This window comes from Aptenodytes patagonicus, chromosome 2, assembly GCF_965638725.1.
Source record: "Aptenodytes patagonicus chromosome 2, bAptPat1.pri.cur, whole genome shotgun sequence".
Lineage (NCBI taxonomy): Eukaryota > Metazoa > Chordata > Aves > Sphenisciformes > Spheniscidae > Aptenodytes > Aptenodytes patagonicus.
This window is the reverse complement of record NC_134950.1, coordinates 2247858-2269522: the sequence shown is the minus strand read 5'-3', so window position 1 is coordinate 2269522 and position 21665 is coordinate 2247858. Positions and strand designations below refer to the sequence as shown.

At 42.6% G+C, this 21665-nt stretch overlaps 1 protein-coding gene across 8 annotated transcripts in view; it reads right to left on the bottom strand.

Moving 5' to 3' along the window:
* TSNARE1 (t-SNARE domain containing 1) overlaps positions 1–21665 on the bottom strand; it is a 530096-nt gene that overhangs the window by 331098 nt on the left and 177333 nt on the right. For all 8 annotated transcript variants that reach the window (XM_076329011.1, XM_076329018.1, XM_076329017.1 and 5 more), the window contains one exon: positions 15323–15392. In XM_076329011.1, the coding sequence (XP_076185126.1) occupies positions 15323–15392 (70 nt within the window). The remainder of the gene's footprint in view (positions 1–15322; positions 15393–21665) is intronic.

Sequence of the window (21665 nt, the reverse complement as noted above, 5' to 3'; positions counted from 1 at the left end):
ACTCTATTCCTCCATGAAAACAGGAGGCGATGGGGAAAACAGTGAGACGTTCACACGCTCATCATAAATCTCTCCTCTCTCACAATAAACAGTCCATCATGTTCCAGCTCCCCCTCACGTTGATGATTTTCCCACTCTACAAATGCCAGATTTAATGCCTCCTTCAGCTCCTACTCCCCTCTTTGTGCCTCCACCCGCATCATCATTTATGAATAAAATGCTGCCTGTATCATCATTTATTAAGCTACCACGTTTTCTTGATAGGTCCAACAGCTCATACTAACGTTAATAAGACACTGTCTGTACAGAGAAACCTCAGAGAGGAATGTCAGATCAGAAACTGTGGAGCCTCTCGGGGAGACTCAAGTGAAGTCTCCTTTCCAGGGCAATATTCACATATAAGGCACCACAAAGCTGGCAAACTTGCCTGCTTATCCTCCTTGTCTTCCCATTTTCTTTTTGCAGGGGGTGGGGGGAGCAAGTTGCTGTACCCTGATGGAATTAGGGTATTTTCTGGCTCCCACTGAGCTCCTGCTGACTCCATAAGTACTCCTACTCAGGTGTTAATCAACATGCAAGAACAGCAGATTTGGTCACGACCCAGCAAGGACCGCTTCTGGTGAACTGTTCAGAGCATCCTGCATTATACAACACAGGAACCAGCTCTTTGGACCACGTCTTTATTCTCATTGTTTTTTTCTTTAGCCCTAATCAGCACTGAATAATTTCTTAATGCTCAGAAAAAGTAAGAAGTTAGGGCTGAGCCAACAAAGACTTATGTCTTGAACTTGACCATCCCCCCCCAAAATCTAGGAAACAGATCAATTTGTAGACAATCCAAGACAAAATTCCCCACGAGCAGCAAAACTCTAAACAATAGAAGTATACTCCATGCAACTGCACAGCAATAAATTACTTTGCTCAGGGGTACTTGTCGTTCGCCTCGAGTCCTGCAAAATACCGAGGGAAGAGACTAGAGAGGCAGGCCACCAAGGTGCACTTTTCAGCAACACTATCCATCTGCAGAGGAATAATCTCCTTTTGCTGAGCAGGCACAGCAGCTCATGCATAAACCAGATCTTCCCAACACCCTCTATCTTGCAGCCCCCGCTGAATGCAGTGAGGGCAGCACGTGCATATATGGTTTTACGTATATTATTTGGACGGGTAGATTGGAAAAATTGCTTGGACCAGTCTCGGAAAATGTACTTTCTCTGAAAAGGAAATCTGGACAACTGCAATAAGAGATGCTCTGGCTTTCTAAGGGCTGCACAATCACTCTGTGATCTAGCAGCTGGATTAAGGAATATCTTCACAAGCAAATATAATGTGTTTTGCTTTTAGCAGGATATAAGCATCACTGACAAGCACAAGCATCTCTTTTCCCCTCTTTATCCATCATCTTGCCAGTTGACAAGTGTGAGAAGAGTATTGTACATACTCATTTCATTTCTAAACAACAAAGAAAAAAAAGAGGGTCAGCAATCTTGAATGACAGAAGATCCCAATACTTAAATATTTAATGAATTTTACACATTTGAAAGGGAAGAGGAGGTGTATAACTCTATGACTGTATATCCTGGTTACCCACATAAAGTGATCTCTGCTCTTATTCTTATATATGTTACCTGTATGTTGCAAGATGGAGCAGGAGGAAACCTTCTCAGTGGCAGCAGAAACTATTGCAGCAGGATCAGGCACTGTTAACTGCTCCATTGGCCGCAAAACCGTGTCCCTTAAATGACAGCTGCTGAAAGGGGGTTTAGATAAATCCCGAATCCCAGGGTTTTTTTCATTTCATCTCCTTCCATGCCTCAATTCATGTTTCTGTCTGGCAGACAGACACTCCTCATGCCGACACACAAGACATTTGGAAACACAACACAAAATGATTATTATATATAGCTAATAAAGTGTTTTACATATTTATGTAAGGGTGTCTACATAGTGTACGTAGACACATATATAGACACAATTTATGTATAGTTATATACTTGGAAAAAAATCAGTTAGATGCTAAAATAATGCTTGTTGGTTACACTGCTTGAGCAGAAAGAAACTAAGCCCCAGCGGCTTCATAAAAATTAGGATGAAATACAGCTGACATTTCCTTGGCTGTGACTAATAAGCACTAAACAGCATATATGACGTGTACTTGGAGCACTTCTCTCTAAGGCAATGGCCATGGCTCTGTGAGTGTGACTGGGATTACTGGGTGGCAACATTATACCCCAACTCCCAAATTCTCCTGGTTCAGTGTGCAAGTGAGCTTAGATTTGGGAAGAGATGTGATCCAAAAGCCCACAGCTGCCTATGCAGAAGAAACCACAGCTGGAGGAGCTGTATTATAGGAAACAGGTGGGTTTGGCCATGACTTTTGTCTAAGTGACTTAAAGTCAGTTGTCAAAACTGAGATCGGTTCCTGGCGTTAAGCTGTCTCATGTGCCAGCAGCTTGGATGCATGAAAAATACATGACAAATATTGCCCTACATATTCTTGCTTCTCTCTCCTCCTGTGGTAATGAGCCATGTGACATTTCCTACAAGGCAGGATAGGGAAAAGCCACAGTCCTGAAGTCCATCACCTCCACCCAAAGCATCCATCCATCCATCCATCTGTCCATCCATCCATCCATCCATCCATCCATCCATCCGTCCATCCATCCATCCATCCATCCATCCATCCATCCATCCATCCCTTGTTTTCCTAGAGGTAGAATGGGCAGAAGCATCCTGACTCTTCTGAGAGGCTGTGCGCCTGTTGTGGGAACCGTGTTGGGTGACACATGCCCAGTCTGACACCCAAAAGCGTTTCCAGTGACGCGACCCAACCACTTATCCCGAGAGCATCAGCAGCAAACTGCAGAGACCAGCTTCCCATCAATCCTGTTGTCAATCCATCTGTCAAATGTTTTGCTATTTAAACAAAGCCAGGCAGGCCAGGAGGCACACGCACAGCCGACAGCTTTTAGGAGGTCATCTTCCAGGTTTTCTTCTTTTTCTTTTTTATTTCCTTATGACCCCATTTTCCCTCCCTCATCTTCCTCCCCTATGTAGAAAACCACTGTGGCAAGTAAAATGCCATAGGCAGCAGTGCTCTTGACGTAAAAACAGATGCTTTTTTAATTGCCCATCTCTCAGGCATAATTGGTTGAATGAAGACACACATAAAATAGACTGCAGCACATGTGTCAAGGGAGGGAGCTTTTCTCGGCTGATGCGAGAGGAAAAAAATTCTCCCTCTACCAGCCTGAGAAATGCAATAATTTAGCTGGATCCACTCAAATTCACTTTTCGGTGCCATAATTAGCATGGTCTGGTCATCTAATGTTGTAACCTTTACCCTGTGACCCAGCTTTCTCTTTTTATGGCTTGTTAGTGTAGCCAAGAAAAAGAATAGACATTTACGGAGCTAGGGGATGGCTGCCATCCGTGGTAAGGCAGCGCCTGGGTGAAATGCACAGGCATCTACTCACCTCCTTAAAGCTAACATTTCTTGTCCTGTTCCAATCATATCTATACAGGAGAAAAAGGTTATTCCTTTTTCTGGTCATTTCCAAATTGCCGGAAACCTTTTTTCTTGTCATCCCAGTCAACTCCAGATTTAACCAGGATGCAAAGACCCTGCGCTCGCAGCTCAGTGTGAAATCATATTCAGTAAAGAAGATTAACAACCAGAATGCTGGTAAAAAGGATAAGAAAAAAAAAAAATCGTGGCTTCTTTTTAATTAAACTTGGTTTGCTATTTGACTGAACCTTTCATACAAGATTGCTTCCCAACTTTGTGATTAATTCACTGGAAAACCTTAAAAATTCACAGGGCTTATTTTGTCCAGCTGCAAAATAGAGAAATAAAACTAGGACCTAGATTTTCAGCACTTCATCTGAGGCTTTTAAAATGCCTGTTACTGTAGTACTGTGGAATCTTTTTACAAATGAGCCTGAAATATTATCAGCATCCCAAAAGGTAATTACAAAAGAAAAAAAAAATGAAATCACTATTTTTTCCTGTGTCCTTTACCATGTTTAAACCTGGATTTGTAATTGAAGTGCAAACTGACCTTTATAAACTGTACAGCATCATTAAAATACATTATTCTACAGGGCTTGGGGGAATTTGCCATGCTCAGCAATTCAATAATCTTACTTTCTTTCATTTATGTTCTTCAGACAATGTGACATAGCTGGATTTTCCCTCTACTCCAGACACAAATCAAGCTGGAGAGGTTGAGGGGCTTTATCAACACTATAATCTAAATCTCCTGTCAACTTGCTGCTGTAACTTGCTTTTTGGCAAACAACTCAGCTGTTTTGCCCATCTTCTCAAACATCTCAGCAGCTAATACTAACCCATATTAAATCCCATTTGCAATCTGCTAGGTCAGAGGGTTAAACGGTCCACGTACAGAAATTATCCATCAGCACCAGTTGAACCATCTGAGATGGTTTTGTCTCTGACCTTGCCATATAATAACACAACTGCAATCACGTGCAGTACCATAAACACACAACAAAAATGTCAGGCATCAGACTTTGCTAGTGGGTAATTATACTGAAGGGAAACAAGTGCACTTAGAGCTTCACATGGGAAAAACGCTGCAATCCTGCACATAAGCAGGAAGCCCTCAAAGTATCGATTTCATGATCGTCTTTCAGTTCTTGGGAGTCTATCCACAGACAATAGTTTTAACAGTGCCCAACCCACGTCAGCACCTCTCTCTGCCAACACAACCCCAACTTCTCCTGGTTCAGCTGAGTCTGCACTGTCATAGAACCATAGAATCATAGAATCATTTAGGTTGGAAAAGACTCTTAAAATCATCAAGTCCAACTGTTAACACTGCCAAGTCCACCACTAAACCATGTCCCTAAGTGCCACATCTACAGGTCTTTTAAATACCTCCAGGGATGGGGGCTCAACCACTTCCCTGGGCAGCCTGTTCCAATGTTTCACCACTCTTTCAGTAAAGACATTTTTCCTTACATCCAATCTAAACCTCCCCTGGCACAACTTGAGGCCATTTCCTCTCGTCCTATCGCTTGTTACTTGGGAGAAGAGACCGACCCCCACCTCGCTACAACCTCCTTTCAGGGAGTTGTAGAGAGCGATGAGGTCTCCCCTCAGCCTCCTCTTCTCCAGGCTGAACAATCCCAGTTCCCTCAGCCGCTCCTCATCAGACTTGTTCTCCAGACCCCTCACCAGCCTCGTTGCCCTTCTCTGGACACGCTCCAGCACCTCGACGTCCTTCTTGTAGTGAGGGGCCCAAAACTGAACACAGTATTCGAGGTGCGGAATCTGCATCTGCACCTGCATCTGCAACGCAAGGCTGTCTTTCTGCTCTCATCTCCTTCCTTCCACCAGGGACAAGTTCACCTGAATGAGTGACACTAATTTACCTTCCCCCATCCCGCAGGCAGTATTGTTTGTGTTGATCAAACTTACAGCAACCTGTATCGCCCCTTTCCTTTTGCATCTTTGCTTAATCACCTCAATCAGCTTCCTCTGAAGCCCTGCATAAAGCCATGCTCAAAAAGGCATCTAGAAGTAGCATTTTGGTTCAAGGGTGGTACAAGCTTACTATACAACACTGATCAGCTACATGCTATTTTTGGCCAAACCCAAGGTTTTTCAGTTTGCACCTCTTGGGAGTCAGCACCTGAAACAAAAGCTGCTGCTCCTTCTTCTCCTGCTATGTTTGTATTCCTCCTCCACCCCAGGTTTTGCCTCCAAGAAGCAAGACTGCACTGCAGCCACAATCACCTCCCCTCAAGGCAACAGATTTCTCAATTTTTCACCCAAAAGGGAGGATATTATATTTTTAACACCATCTAAAAGGGTGTTAGACAAGACTTTGGCATACAGGGCTACTGTTTCCTGCAGCTTAAGAGAAAGAAAAGAAGAAATACAGTTGAAACAAAACACTCATTCAATGCTGTACCTTTTGAGTGCTTTAACAAGTTTGCTTTCTTTGTCTGCACCTTCCATAAGGTGGTTGTTGCCATGGGACCAAGTGCACAGCACTCACGGTACTCAAACAGTCAAACTTTATTGAACTTTTTACAGTTGCAAAGTGCAGGGGGTCATGTGTACAGTCTTAACCTTCTAGAATTATTTACTGTATTAGTATTAATAAAATAACTTCTAAAGGAGGATGAAAATTCCTCCTCAGCTAGTTTAACCCCTAAGGACGTGCACTGGGGAACTAAGATTTTTTTTTTCCCCTCATTATCTTAAATCTAGAAAGAAAATTCCCATTCTGTGACATTGCAATCTAGGAAAGAGGCATGACATTAGTTGTTCATTATTCTGTAAGACTGAATGCATGAAGATCACAGGATGCGAGCAGGCAAGCTCTCCATGTACAAATTGCATCTGTGTTTTGTGAACACTGGGAGAGAGAATGTAAGGAGACAGCAATAGAAAATGTCCTGCTAAACATGTATGTCAACATGTTTGTCAAACCCTTGAGGTTTGACTTTCTTCAAAATAAAACACGCATGTTTGTCGAACAGTTGAGGTTATTCAAGAGGAGGTCATGGACCCCTGGCTGATCACAAGCATTTTCTGGAAAAAATCTGCTAAGTCACATGCTAAATTCCAAAAGCTGTGACATTACTAACAAACAGTCAATGCTGTATTAAAATTATCATTTCTTTAAAGTAGCCTTGGCTTCTCTTTTCTTTCCTTTGTAGTTTTCATCTGGCATTATTCACTTCTCTTCCTCCAAGACATTTTCCCAAAGAGCATCCTCATCTGGCTTACCTAGTTCCACTTCAAACAAGTTAGGGAAAGGGGTTTAAACCCAATCCCCTATGAGATTTCCTCCTGATCTCCCATTACTGCTCTGTGGAAGTGTTACTTGCTGAAAACCATCTCCTTACTCAGTTAAAACATCTGATGTCTATACACATTGCCTAAAGAACTGATTAACCCCTGGTGGTGCCTCCTGTGGTGGGAAGACGAGCGTCTCTGCACAGGGGGTTTACTATGGCCCTGATCGAGCTCGGTGCAAAAGGACTCATCCATTAGAGCACTGCAGTGAAAAACACAGTGATATCAGCAAGCCAGAGTGACTTCTCCAGCAAGCAACATCTCAGCACATCCTCATACTCTTCTCTGAGATTGGACTTTACTTTTTTTCTTTCTTTTCCCCCCCCCCCCTCAAACCCAGCAAACCTTCCAGAGGATGCTAATTGCTTCCACAGATAGCCTGCAGAAACACGACTGAACGGATCAGCCAAAGCCACAGATCACAACAAACGTCATTCTCATTGATGGGACCGCTGCTCCCAGCTTTATGGCCGGCGTAAGACTCAGGGAATAAACAAGACCTTACACAAAGCCAATAGAAGTATTCCAATAAGCATTAGCATGTTTGGATTAGCATGTCAGACCCCTGAAGGACTCCACGGCAGAATGGATGCTCAGCCCTGACAACCACGTACTCCATGCCTGCATACATGAATTATTAAACAAATTTCATCCCACAGGTCCCTCCAGTCAATCAATATGAACTGCATCGCTGAATGTGTAACTATGGGCATAAAAACTTACCGTAAACATGCAGCCTTCCTGTCCCCCCCTCCAGGAATTTTTTTTGGTCTCCGAAAGTTTACAAAACTTGTGCTTATAAATCCAGAGGCAAGTCACTCCAATCAGGATCTCAAGTCGTAAGATAAACTTCCTGCCTGTGGATATTTCAACCCAAATAAAAAATTATTTGCCCTCTGCAGGCTATGCTAACGGAATGTGAACTCGTCTTTCACTATCTCTAACTCTGCAGGAGCAAAGAGGCAAAATAGTTGAAGTTGGTTTGTTCTTTGGGGGGGAGGGAGGATGAATTTTGCTCTGTTGACTCAAAATGCCAATCTTTAACCTATTCAAATACCACATTTCATTTCCAATACATGAGAATGCAAAAGAAGTAAAACCAAAATTAAAAAGCTAGTATTTTGGCTAATAATAGGAGGGGAGTTGTGCATATTTTTCATTGATTGAGCTCAGAAAGGCTTCTGAAAAATTAGTAAAAGTATTGCTGTTATCATGGTGGTCCAAGAGCTGAAAAGAGAGGGAACGGTTTATTCTATTTATTTATTCCTCCTGCTGTCACCCACAAAACAAAAAATAAAATAACATCAGTGTGAGTTCAGCATTTCCCAGATAAACATCTTAGAATAAATTTATTAAAAGACCAAGCATGACAGTATTTTTACACATGGCAATATCCAGCTACACTTCTGCTAGTGTAAAATTTTCTTGCTACAAATAGAGTGCTTGCTGGAGGATGCAGTTGGCTTCCAAAATGGGAGCGCACATTTTTCACCTGAGGCGCCAAATTAAAAGGGGTGCATGAGTGGGGAGAAGGCTTATTTTTACAGTATCTAGTCACTGGCAGAAGACAACAGTCATCTCTCTGTTTACCCAGATCTGTGCTCCGAATGGCATAAAGACCGTGGGATGTTACTGCAGACCCTGTTTCCTTGGAGTAAGCATGCAAAGACCTGTGTTCACGCTGTGGTAACCAACTTCTCCTGTTCCTCACCTCCCCTGAAGATGTTACAGCCATGTTGTTTAACCAGCTGGACCTAAAGCTGATGGGCAAATCTGCAAACCGGAGATGGGAACAAAGATATGTGGGAAGGCTGGGGCTCCCATGCAGCCCAGTTTTCACCTGCAGAGACACCGGCAGTGAGTGGGCTCCCATGGTCTTGTTTCCTTGACTCACCACGACACCAAGGACAAATCAGAAATCGCAAGCTCAGGCATGAAAGCATGAAAAAATGACGTAAGAAGCAGCAGCAGTAAGACATCTTCAAGATGAGATAGTTGGTTATCCCCCAGATGCCATCTTTGCTTGTCCCCATGCTTGCATCTCCTGGAGCACCCACTATTTGCCACAAATAACTAATCATTGCTCCATCACTTCATGGCCTAAAATAGACAGCTTATTTCTAAAGGTTGGTATCTTAACGTGGGAAGAGACTAGTGCTTTGGCCAAGGTTTCTGGCCATCTCAGACCTCTGGCAAGGGCAATTTGGGAGGAAAACACTGAAAAGAAAAACTCTGACAGATTGATTTGTAGTGACTGTTAGAAACTGTTCAGGCATGTGAAGGGATACGCCAAGGACCTCTCTAAGCAGGGAAGATGGTCAAAAGCAGATGAATTTATCATCATTGGAGAGTTATGCAGTTCATCACCAGCTTTTGTAATTTATCTCAGAGATGTCATATATCTGGAGCTCTGGGATTCTTAAGGGTGAGATCTGTCACATAAATACAGTTATTAATGCGGCAAGTGTATTATACAGTTAAATGCAAATGTTGCAATCTGGCAACCCATTTTTACTGCCAAACCTAGAAGGTTTTTCATGTCAGAAATAGATGCCAGCAGCGATAAATGGAAGATAGATAAAGTTAATCTGACTGCTTTGAGTTGAACAGGGAAGGTATTACTTTGAAGGGTTTAACATATTAACAGAATCAAAAAGACATTTCAAAATATTTATGGAAATCTTTTTTTTTTTTTAAGCTTATACAAGCAGTATAACAAAACCATATAAAATATTATTAAATCCTACCCTTAATTAAACATGCTGACACTTAAAAGCTTCTGTCTGATTTACTTTAAAAATTTTCTTTCAGTAAATTACAACTTTAAAATATCTTTCTTCTCTAAATGAATCTGTATTCCAGAGGAATTAAAACCTTTTTAACAGAAGCTTTAAAATAAATAAATAAATAAATTTTCTTTAAGGTATACCTCCAACTTGTCAAACATAAGGGTAAGATAGGAAAGGAAAAAGGAAACAATACGCATAAATGATAAAAAGAACTGAGAAAAAAGCCTTTATTGTTTTATGTCAATTCAGAAAAGCTGAGGGGCATGGATTCATCTGCCTCCCCAGCAAGTTGGTGAGGCTCCTAGCCATGAGGACAACCATCCAGCATCCCTGGAGCACATGCAGAGGAAGCTGGGCATGTCCAAAGGTCATTTCAGTCCAGCTAAGGTACGAATGACCCCACAACTCACAAAAAAGCCAAGGGTTACTTACGCTTCTCACTGTAATACCAGTTAGGTGGGAAGAAACTGAGTTGTCTTAATCATTTAGCCTGAAGGTAAACTACCAGCGGTAATTCTCCCATTTGATTCAGGGGGACACCTAGTGTCACTTGAGATGTCCTAGGGTGCCACCAGGCCTACAGCTGTTGTTTCAGAAGTGACTGAACAGCAAGTCCTGTACCAAAACTGCCAGCCCCACATGTGTGTCTCAGACACCCTGGGGCATCTCAATAGCCTCAAGAGTCATCTATCTTATCAGGACGAGCTGAAGCTTGACAGACACCATAGACCAAGCTAACGTAGACACCTACCTTTAGGTGTCTTATCCATAACGAAGGTGATATGACTATATCCTGAATGCCAGCGTGTTTCAAAAGTGCTTCTACAAATCCAGCAAACCACCTCAGACTGAGCCTGAGTGGACTGAAGTGCTCATTGCCATTCTTCAGTTGACTTTCGCTGTTCAGAGAGGCTTCAAGCTTGGACAGGGATGCAGCTCTTCCCAAGAGCACCCCAAATAGGGCACCCTGCATATGTCGCATTGGCAGTGCTTCGCCATAGGTATGACTTGATTTCAGGGTCGTGTGATGATAAACTGACAAGGTGATTTTACTCACCCCCAAAAAATCCTCTGGTGATGTGGCAAATTGCCTGGGGAAGGGTGAGGAAGATGGACTTCCTTCTAATCCCCGTCAAGAATATGGCAAACCACACATGCATTTTGGCACAATTTGCATGCCCACGGAAAACAGGTGCCCTGTGAGGTTACTGTTTGGCCAAAAGCCAGGTACGAGCAGCAACCCAAAAGCTGCACTTTTGGCCTCTTCCAGGACCGTTGCCTTTGTCTCGCACCAAAGCAGCTCAGATCTCAAACTAACCTTTCCGTTTGGAAAACACTTTGAAACTCCTTTGCAGTCCTGCAATATAATCAGTTCCGCTGCATAGCCCTAATAAAATCATTAAAGTATTATACATCAAAAAGCATGCACTTCGTCAGTGTTTTGCAGACAGCGTTCACTTCCTATATATATATTATATATATATTCACTAATACTGCTCAGATGTGACACTCAGGCTGTGGCCACAGGAATTCTCTGCCATGGACCATCTTAACTAGAGTTCAAAGACAGGAGGATCTGTGTCCTTGTGGGTTCTCTGCTAGTGACCTTGTAGTGTCCGGATGCCTGATTTTTCCAAGGGAATGGACGGGTGTTATGATAGAGAGCATTGACTATTGCCATATCACTTCTATCAGAAAAGGAGATTTATTTTCACACACTGTACAGATGTAGAGCTGAGCCCTCTCTCAGTTGCAGAAAAAAAATCCCTACCTATTTCTATAATGTGCACATTTTTTTCAAAAATAATGTCAATAGGAGAAGGGAGGTGGAAGCCAAAATTTGAGCTTTTCCTCAAATCAGGAGAAATCAAAAAATTTTGCAGTATGGACGCACTCAAAAATCTCATCAGTGCTAAAGGCCCTGAATATATCCTTCTTATAACTCCTCCCTAAACAGGCAAATTCTCCTGCTAGTGACTTATAAGGATCCAAAAATGCCACAGAGTGAAGATTCATGGGCTACATCCTAGACACACTTAAAAAAGGGTAGTAAGCTATGACTGTAACTCAATGCAATATTGTTCTTGACCTTGCACCTGCAATGAGCTAAGGCCAAATGTCCAGTGAGGAGATATACTCCTCACTGAGATGAGCAATGCAGGAAGTCTGGTTTGGAGAGCACGGATCGCTGCTATGGCCAACCAGCCTCCACAGAAAGGGCATCAAAGACCCTTCATGCCGCTAAATACTCAGCCTCATGACTTCGAGGTGGCCATCAAATGCTACTTGCAACCTGCACGACCACCTTTTTTTTCTTGATGTAACAATAAGACTGGGTCAGGTTGTCAAAAAATGCAAGAATTCCCCCCCCCCCCAAAAAAAAAAAAAAATGCCAGCTTTACATTTTTTTCTTATTAAATTTTGTTCTCAGGAAAAAAAGAATCTGGTGGTACACAGGGAAGCTTTATCCTCACGGTAACATTAAAAGGGGATGCCTCTGGACCCAAGCCTCTGTGTTCAGCTAGTCAAAGGCATCCTTCACCCCTGATGTGTTGGGTCAGTGATGAACAAATGTGAGCAAGACTGATACGGGGGAGCGTATCATACTTCTCAGAGAGCATTGCCCAGGTTACAGGAATGCTTTCATTTCCAGCCTCTTTTTTGAGGGTGTTGGGAGACAAACTAGACACACCCCCTCACAAGAATAGAGACTGGTTTTCACTGTCTCTTAGAGACAGTGATTTATCTGGGCATTTAAGTTTATTTGCCTAAATTAAAAGCTAGTTACCTTCAGTGCCTAATGTTGGAGAAGCCCCTCATCCCAAATCCTCTGGCTAAGGAGGCAGATAAATTCCTTGGGAGCTTGGACTATTAAACCAAAGGTCAGGAAAAAAAAAAACAGTCGTTTTTTCTTGCAACATATCAGTACTTAACAAGCTGTTTGTAACCAAGCATCACTGGACAAAGCTGTCAGTGTTGCCTACTGGCCCTAGCTCCTCATCCCAGCTCCACGCACCTTTTTTCCTTTTGCTCCCATTCCCTTCCCAATTAATCCAGGGTCAGCTGCATTCAGCTGACTCCACCTAGAGCTTTTCATGGGCATTTACATTTCACTTGCCAGGACTTACAGTTCCGAGCACATAGCACACAAGAATTTGTGCTGGCTTTGGGAAGACCTTTGACCAAGACTATTCACTGTTGGGCCTCATCTATAGCCTACTCACACATCCGCCGCCAAGTCTGTCTCGCTGACTAGAGCTGGCACTCGATTTGGGATGAACTCTCCCAAATCCACTTGCCGCAGATACAGTCCTTATTCTGAACGACTCAGCTATCCAAGGGAGAGAAACCATTTCAGAAAAAGGAATAGCCCAGTCTGACAGTAAGAAGCCTGCCCTCATCTGATGACCTTATAGGTCCTGTGCATAAGAGGCAGAAAGTCTGCATGAATTTGAAAAGGAGTCAGGCAACTTTGGTTTTTGCCGTTTTACCAGGACTCTGCAGCTAGGTAAGCAAATACTTTTGCAGCATACAGACTATGGTAGGCAAATGTCCTATGTGGCAGGACCAGTATTCACCATGAACCCCTATTCTCAAATATTCTGCCTCCCCTCGCCTGCCTAACAGTCTCATTTTAGGCAGAGTGATAGTCACCTAGTTAGTATGAAAGTAGAAATTGTGGCAATTTTACCATTTAGATACCCACAAATACTATCATTTTTCTAATAGCCAAGGCTATAAACCCACCAAATGTTCACTCGTTGCTCCCCAACCATCTTCCAAGTTAGAGGCTGTTCAAGGAGAAACATGCATCAACCTTTGAAGGAAAGGGGTCAAGTGGCAAAGGAGGAAGATTAGGCCATGATTTGCAGCGGGGGAAGCAGAAAATGCTGCCCCAAAGTTCTCACCTGAAGAGCTGACCTTCTGCTTGTTCCTGAACATAGAGATATATGCAGCACTGCCAGCTCTCGTGATTCATGGCATACTGCTTTTTGCTGGTGCAGCTCTCATGAGAGACAGGCAGAGACGCTTGCAGAGCATTCAAGACTGCTTGCCTGCATCTGGCGATGAAATCAGGGGCAATGCGAAGGACACATCAGTGTTAGGATAGGATGAAAGAATGAGAGGATTGAGGGGAAGACAGCTGTTGGTCCTCCTCTGCTTGGCACCCTGCAACTTTTCTGTCCGGAGATGCAATGAGCCAAATGGAAGAAATCAGGACAGACCTTCTGCTAGAGCATGGGGAAAGGGGATGAACCAGGAGGGTGGAAGAAGACAGCTGGAGGAATTCTGGGGCTCACAACAGGGGCAGGGAAGCACAGTTAAAATAAAAATAAGCTGCATTTAGCTATCTGGACAATTAATTATAATTCCGAGATCAAAAATAATTGCAATTAGTGCATTTTGCATCTATTTAGGTAACTGCTCAGGAAAGAAGAAAATTATCTAGCCACGTTTTTGAAGTGCTCTGAAGAGTCAAGGAATTGATTCTTAAATAAAAAAAAGAATAGTTTAGGAGTGCACACACAATAGCTGCTCTGCGTGACAGAAAGGCTTTCCTGGGTTAAGGATCTCCAGCAGTTACTGGGGTGGTTTATGCTACAAATAATTTTGTACATGTAAACATCTTTCCTGATTACATCTATCTCCACAGGCTGATTTTTTACTCTTGCATCCTCTCCATCTCCTAAATTTAGCTCCAAATCTTCTGACTATTATTACTATCACTATTTTTAATCTTCAAGTTTGCAAAACAGTATATGTGAATTAGGGCAGATCTGATGCACTGGTGAAAGCAATGGATTGGAGAGAGAAGGAGAGAGACTGCAAACCAGTCTGAGAGTTTATATTGCATTGAGAAGGTCAGTCAAGTCCATCAGGCAAATTACAGTGTATAAAGCCAATATAAAGAAACAGCAACCAAATTCTCCCCTTTGTTCACAGCCGAATCTCAGCAGGAACTGCAGTCATATACACGAAATCAGAGCAACATCCTAATTACTTGATTTTTGCATGCAAGCTGCATTAAGGGAAGCAGCTTTAATAAATTGTGCTACATTTGGAAAAGCCATTTTAATTCTCTAATTAGCATGCTTACAATGAAAACTAACTGTGCGTGTTTGTGTATACACATATCTAGAAAAGAGAGTTTAATGAACTGTATCTATTGCAAGTGAAACTGAAGTTTCATTTTCTCAGTGTTGTGCCGCGTGATGCTGTGATGCAGGTTTCAACACCACAACACACTTTTCCACCTACAAAATATCTTTTTGCTCCTTCTCTTTTTTTCTCTTGGATTCATGGTCTTTGGCAAAGTGGGGGAGGGGGAAGGAAAAAGCTACACAAGCATCGTACTCTGGCTTCACATTAAAAATAAATAAAAAACTCCCAACAACAAAAAACAACCAACAAAAAATAACAACACATACACAACGACAGAAAACCCTCTTTCACTGTGGGCCATCATTTTCTGTTATCTTCCTACCATTCTCTGCCACCTGAAACCAGCACTAGCAAAGCTTTATATGACCAATACACGCCCTACCATTATTAATCACCGACAGAAAGGAACAAAATGAAGTAAGCCTGACAAAAAAGTGTCCAGCTATAAAAAAAGGACAGAAGAAAGGGTGAGGATGTGAGGAAAAAAATGAAAAGGCTGGGACAAAGAGAGATCTGCAGCAATTCAAAATAAACTCACAGTCCATCCTGCAGCTCTTGAGTATCATTTGAGGTCCCCAGAGATCGAAGGCTTCTTTCCAGAGAGGTCACTGTCAACAGCAAGGAAAGAAAAGGTAAAGAAGCAGTACACTTTTTCAGAGGGAAAAAATATTGGATTTTTGTTCATTTGCTTGCCTTTTAATTTATTTTCTTTCAAAACAACAGAATGAAGTAGTGTTTCGGTAGGTAACTCATAAGACAAAGGGGACAACATCTGGCAATGCCCATTACCCCAAAATGGATAAATTGGGTCCCTTGGATGCAGAAATGGTGAATCCACTTGTCACGTGTCATGACACGACGGGGCACGACTGCTTGTAACAGCAAGAAAACCTCCATCCCATGGACCTCACACAGATCTCTGACTCTGCCAGCCCCAAACTTTCTAACTCTTCATATTACAGCGAATGCATGAAATTCCCAGGGCTGGAGGCAGTTGTGCTTTCTGCCAGGAGATCCGGGCAGCACTCTTGGGAGTAGGAAACCACTGCTTATCCTCCTCAGGAGGTCCATGCCTTGAGGCCCCACAGAACTGTGCGTGGAGCATCTCCAGCTGCAAATGTGCCCTCAATGAAGAGGCAAGAAATTGCATAATAAGTGTTCATTGCTCTGAATAGCGATTAAGAGGCAGAACCCTGTTGTCCATTCTGATATCTTCTAACCTCATTGTCCCAGACTTTAATACTCCAAATCTTTTCTGGTTTTTGGCTCAGATAGAACGGGGCGCTTCGCTGTGATCATCTCCTGTGTTTGAGCTAGAAAGCCTCTTGGGTGTTTCCAGCAGGGGAGGAGAATACCCTAAGAGCAGCTGGAAGCTGGAAACGTGGTTTGTTTTGCAATACACAGTGACTTCAGATTTAAGAAATATATATGTGTGTGTGTGTATGTGTATAAAAAAGTGGCAGAAATGTAGGAGTACTGTTGCCTTTTTATACCCTTGAATGTTCACTGTTTCAAATTCACTCTTAAATTAACAGCAGGTCACTACTTTTGGGCTTAGCTTATCAAGTACGCAAAGTACTTCAAGATCTTCCACAATGGAAGACGCTAAATAAATGACATTCTTAATATTTATATGTGGGATTTTCTCCGGACGCTTCCAGTTGTAAAAACTCGTAACTCGTTATCAGTCACACTTCAATATTTAAGGAAGGAAAAAAGAACAGATTAGAAACATGGCTCAAATATTTCCATAGAAATTTAAGAAATCCTCTGTTTTAATGACTCTGCAGACTTGGACTCGGCCTGTAACTTTGAACAAGTCACTTTAATATTTTTCCACTGACAGACAAAATCCCCTTTTCTCTTTTAGGCTTTTCTCTGGGTTGACACCAAAAGTCACCAAACAGCATAAAAAGTAACTAATGATGTGCCTGGACAACATGAGTATTCAAAACAAGCTTGAATACCACCATATATTTTCACCCCGCTTGCTAGATCGCAATAACAGAATTTAGTGTGGAGTTTGGTGATTCAGTGAGATAAAGACTCAAGGAATTGTCTGTAACTGAGCTAATAATTAGTATCCTTTGCTGGATGCACAATGTTTTAAAGAATAAATTGAGACTAAATAAATTCACTAATAACCATTTGTTTCTCTAAGAGAACAGCACTGATTCTGCAGAGATCTCACAGATATTATAATTGTCTCTCTTCCCCCCTCTGCAATCCAAACAAATCAATCTCCCATGCATTCTATATGCTGTCTGTTTCAAAGGTAAAATTTTGCACCATCTAAAAATACTTCTGGGCCCATAAACCCTTCAGGACAGGCTTGGTCCTTGGTGAACGGACAGCAAGTCAAGGTAGAGAAAGCACTTGTGCGGACATTGAATTTCTAAGAATGTGTTAATGTCATGTGTGCAACTCCAGAAGGGAAAACAGCAGCTTACAGCATCCAGGCACCTTTCTATCCTGAGGTGCAAAATCAGGACAATTCAAAGTGAAAGCTACTCTGCCAGCATCTTCCTACAAATGAAGGTGAGCTTGATGGAAGACAGATCCGATACGCAGGCGGTTCTCTGCAAAAACACTGCAGGCCTTTGCTACTACCTGCTTTGGAGAAGAAGGGAGTAGGAAGCAGCTTTCCTTTTGCACAAAACTCTTCGAGATTTCACATACACGCCATTTCACGTTGAGGCAAATCCAAGAGCTTTTACATTTGTTAAATATTTTGGAAAAGACACATATACACAAAAGAACCTGAGACAGGAATGCAAGAGAAGAGCAAAATGCTTGTCAGTCAGGTGAGAAAATGGCTCAGGTTTAAGTCCCTATCCTACAATTTTATCCAAAATTTTAATTCGAGCATAATATTTACACACTTACATAAAGGTCAATTATCCCAAAAGGACAAGATACGCACTCTGGAAGAGTCAAAGGTTGGCATTTGATATGGCTCTTACCTGGGAAATAGCAGAACTGAGACTCAAACTTGAGTATCCTGGATCTCGGGCGGACTGAGCTATTCTGGGATGGATCTAACTTATTTGGCCAGGAATCACTCTATCAAAATCTGTGCAGTTCCTGTGCTGGATATGGAAAATCCCTCTCAATTTACCAGTTCTGACCATGCGAGCAGTAACTCTACTAAAGGAGCAACACGTCAAGCTGTGATGGAGAGATGTTGTGAAGCCAGTGTTAAAACAGACATCTGACTTTAAAAGCCTTGTACAGTCAATTTTTAAAAGGCATATGCTAGTCCTCCAGGATGAGGCACATTCAGAAGAGATCACTGCTGTTGGAGCTGTACTGATTTACATAAACTGAGAGTTTGGCACCAGTTGTCTATGCCGTTGCAATCCTTAAAATCAACGGGGGATAAGAAACCATCCTGAGATGGCAATGGAGACTTTATCGCACCTGGGGGATGCTGAAAAATCCTTTGCTCAGCCTCTCAGATCAAGGTAATGGGACTGCGCATGGCACCAACCTGTCACAGGGAGTCATTAATGAGCAAGTAACAGGAATTAGAGAGGGAAGAGACTCATTAGAGCACTCAGGTTCTCCATCTGGCCAGAACAGGTCTGATTCCTCCAGTATATCCTCCACTGATTGGCCCTCTAGACATGACGCACCAAACCAGCTCCTTTTACGACTGTTATTTATTTTACTTATTTATAAGGCATTTACTGAGAGGCAGCTAAAAGCCGTACTTCAAAAGAAATGCAAAACCTTCATAAAAATAAGTAGGGAAAAAAGCCATCGATAAGACAAATTCAGCCAGTACTTGAGCTTATTTTTGTGGGTTTTTTTTCCCCAAAAGGAAAAAAACCAACTAAACAAAAACCCCATAAAACTCACATAAGTCAAAGCACTATCAGACAAACTTCCCTACGCTCAACAGGGACGGCCCCCAAAGAATTAGAGAGAAAGTAAGCAGATGCAAAGAATAGGAAAAAGCTTTCTCTACCCCTTGACATTTCTGTAAGAGATGGGATAAAAAAAAAGTCTATAAGCTCATGACCTGGCCGGAGAGTGATCCAGTAGCACATAAACAGAACCAACTGTCCTGGCTAAGATTTTTATTCAACACATGAGGAAGATTTCCATTTTCATAGCAGAAAAAAGGAGCAGGAGGCATTTATACGTGAAATCAGCCAAGATCAGCTGAGAGCTACAAAGATACCCCTTGGCCAGGAGGCAAGTCCTGAGCGGTCCAAGAAGAATTTAAAGCACCCAAAGGCTCAGACTTCTGCAAAAAGAGTAAGGAGAGCAAAGAGGGAGAAAGTATGCAACGTTTATTATTTTTGTAGTGTTACTCAATAAAAATCAACAATGTTTTAAAATCCCGGTACAAAGTTGACTTCTTGTTTCATTAAAAATAGCCATTCCCCAAAGACAGAAAAAATACAGCCGAGACTGCCCACAACCTGGCATTTTGGGAATTCAAACAACAGAGAATATAAAGGATACACACCACGTGGCACCCTATGGTTTTACCTGCGTGACCACGGAGAGAATATAAAGGAAATTAACTCTATCCCTGCCAAAACCAGGACACAGAGGCATAGCATGGGGAGCTCATGACACCTTTAGCATCCCAAGGAGGAGAAGAGGATTTCAGGTGCATAGTTTGGTCTCCAAATGCAACGGTAAACCTGGAAAACCCCAAAGAGGCTGGGGTAAGGCAGGAAAAGAAGGAAAAGGGGACCTGTGATTGGATTTATGCAACACTGAAGGACGTTCAACACATCATGCCCAGTGCAACAGGAGTACAAACCATAATCTGGTGAACATCTGCAATGCAGCTGCTCGTTCCTTGCTCAGCTGTTTGCGTGGTGGTGCACAAACAACAGCACTGACTTCTGCTACATGCCCTGAGATGGAGCTTGCTGGGTTTCCTAAAGAGACCATATTGTACAGCTGTACAGGGCAGAAGGGATCATGGGCATCCTTTCCCATTTTATAATCCTGCAAAGTTCTTTACCTAACATGGATTAGCTCTGACTGCAAAATCTTAGCAGTACACTCAGCATCCCTCTCCTGAAAAGATGTACCCACTTTTGGGGAAAAGGCTATGAAGAAGCCACACGCAAACTGAATGAAACTGACTTTAGCAGACAGAAAATAATATGGGTGGTGAACAGAGCAACAACAGTAGAGTGTCTTATGGGCATTTCTTCAACCTAAAAGTACTTTAAAAGGCATTATAAATTCATAGATTCATAGATTTTAAAGGCCAGAGAGAGCAATTCTGATTATCCAATCTGATTTCCTACCATAAAATTTTGTCCCATCACTCCTACATCAAGACCATAGACTGTAGCTGGACTAAAGTATATCTTATAAAAAGACATTTGAATCTTGATTTAAACGTTTGAAGCAATGCCAAATCCATCACGTCCCCTCAATAAGCAGTTCTAATGGCTAGTTATCCTCATACAGAAAGATTGAATTTGTCTAGCTTTGACTCCTATCTCCTGATCTCGTTATGTGTAAGAATGTTAGATTAATGAGCCCTATGCTATCTATTTGATGTCTTTCTTCCCAGAGAGGTACTTACACACCATGATCAAGTCCTCTTAGATGCCTCAAACAGAAGTTCGGATAGCATGCATTTTAGAGTCTGATTTGCAGACTTCAAACAGTTGTCATAGCTCTTCTCCGCACCCTCTCCAATTTTGCAAAATAGTTTTAAGTACAGGCACTGTCATTACCTGCTTCACAGAGCACTCAATACAGGCAACTCTTAACAGAAAGCACATCATCATGCACTCTATACCATCTCAAGAGGAGAAACAAAGACCACCAGAAATTGCTCAAAACCTAATTGAATGGATTAATGCAATTCTAACAAAGAACAAAAATAGAAATTGGATCGTGGCATTTCAAAAAAGATGTACCACTCATCTTAAGGGTTTCTCAGGATAAACTCCACTGCAGCAGGAGTTGTGATTACAGCACAGAGACATATCAAGTCAGCCCTAACCTGGCTAGTTTGGGTATTAATAGCGCACACAGACTCGCGAGCAGGTTGCAAAACTTCACGCTGAGCCCTTGGCTTGGTAGCAGAAGTGCTACTATCATTCATCACTACCATTGTCAAGGTAAAACTATTAGTGCTGGAGCAACCAAGATTGATGCTAATCAGGTATTTCTGTGTGTCATAGTATGGTTATATACCCATCTATAAGCAAAGTACTAGTGATCACAGCTGGGAGGTTCAAGTTGCCACAGTGGCCACAAGCCCAGGTCACAGTATTAGAGTTTTCTCAAGGAAAAGCTCGGGAAAAAGGGCCTGGGGGTCCTGGTGGACACCAAGTTGAACATGAGCCAGCGATGTGCCCTTGCTGCAAAGAAGGTGAGTAATATCCTGGACTGCATTAAGGAAAGCATTGCCAGCAGGTCAGGGGAGGAGATCCTTCCCATCTACTCAACACTGGTGAGGCCACACCTGGAGCGCTGTGTCCAGTTCTGGGCTCCTCAGTACAAGGGAGACATGGACACACTGGAGAGAGTCCAGAGAAGGGCCACAAAGATGATTAAGGGTCTGGAGCATCTCTCCTGTGAGGAAAGGCTGAGAGAGCTGGAACTGTTCAGCCTGGAGAAGAGAAGGCTCAGGGGGATCTTATTAATGTATAGAAATATCTGAAGGGAGGGAGCAAAGAAGATGGAGCCGGACTCTTTTCAGTGGTGCCCCGTGACAGGACCAGAGGCAAGGGGCACAAACTGAAATGCGGGAGGTTCCCTCTGAACATCAGGAAACACTTTTTTTACTGTGAGGGTGACTTGAGCACTGGCACAGGCTGCCCAGGGAGGTTGTGGAGTCTCCATCCTTGCAGACATTCAAACGCCATCTGGACATGGTCCTGGGCAACAAG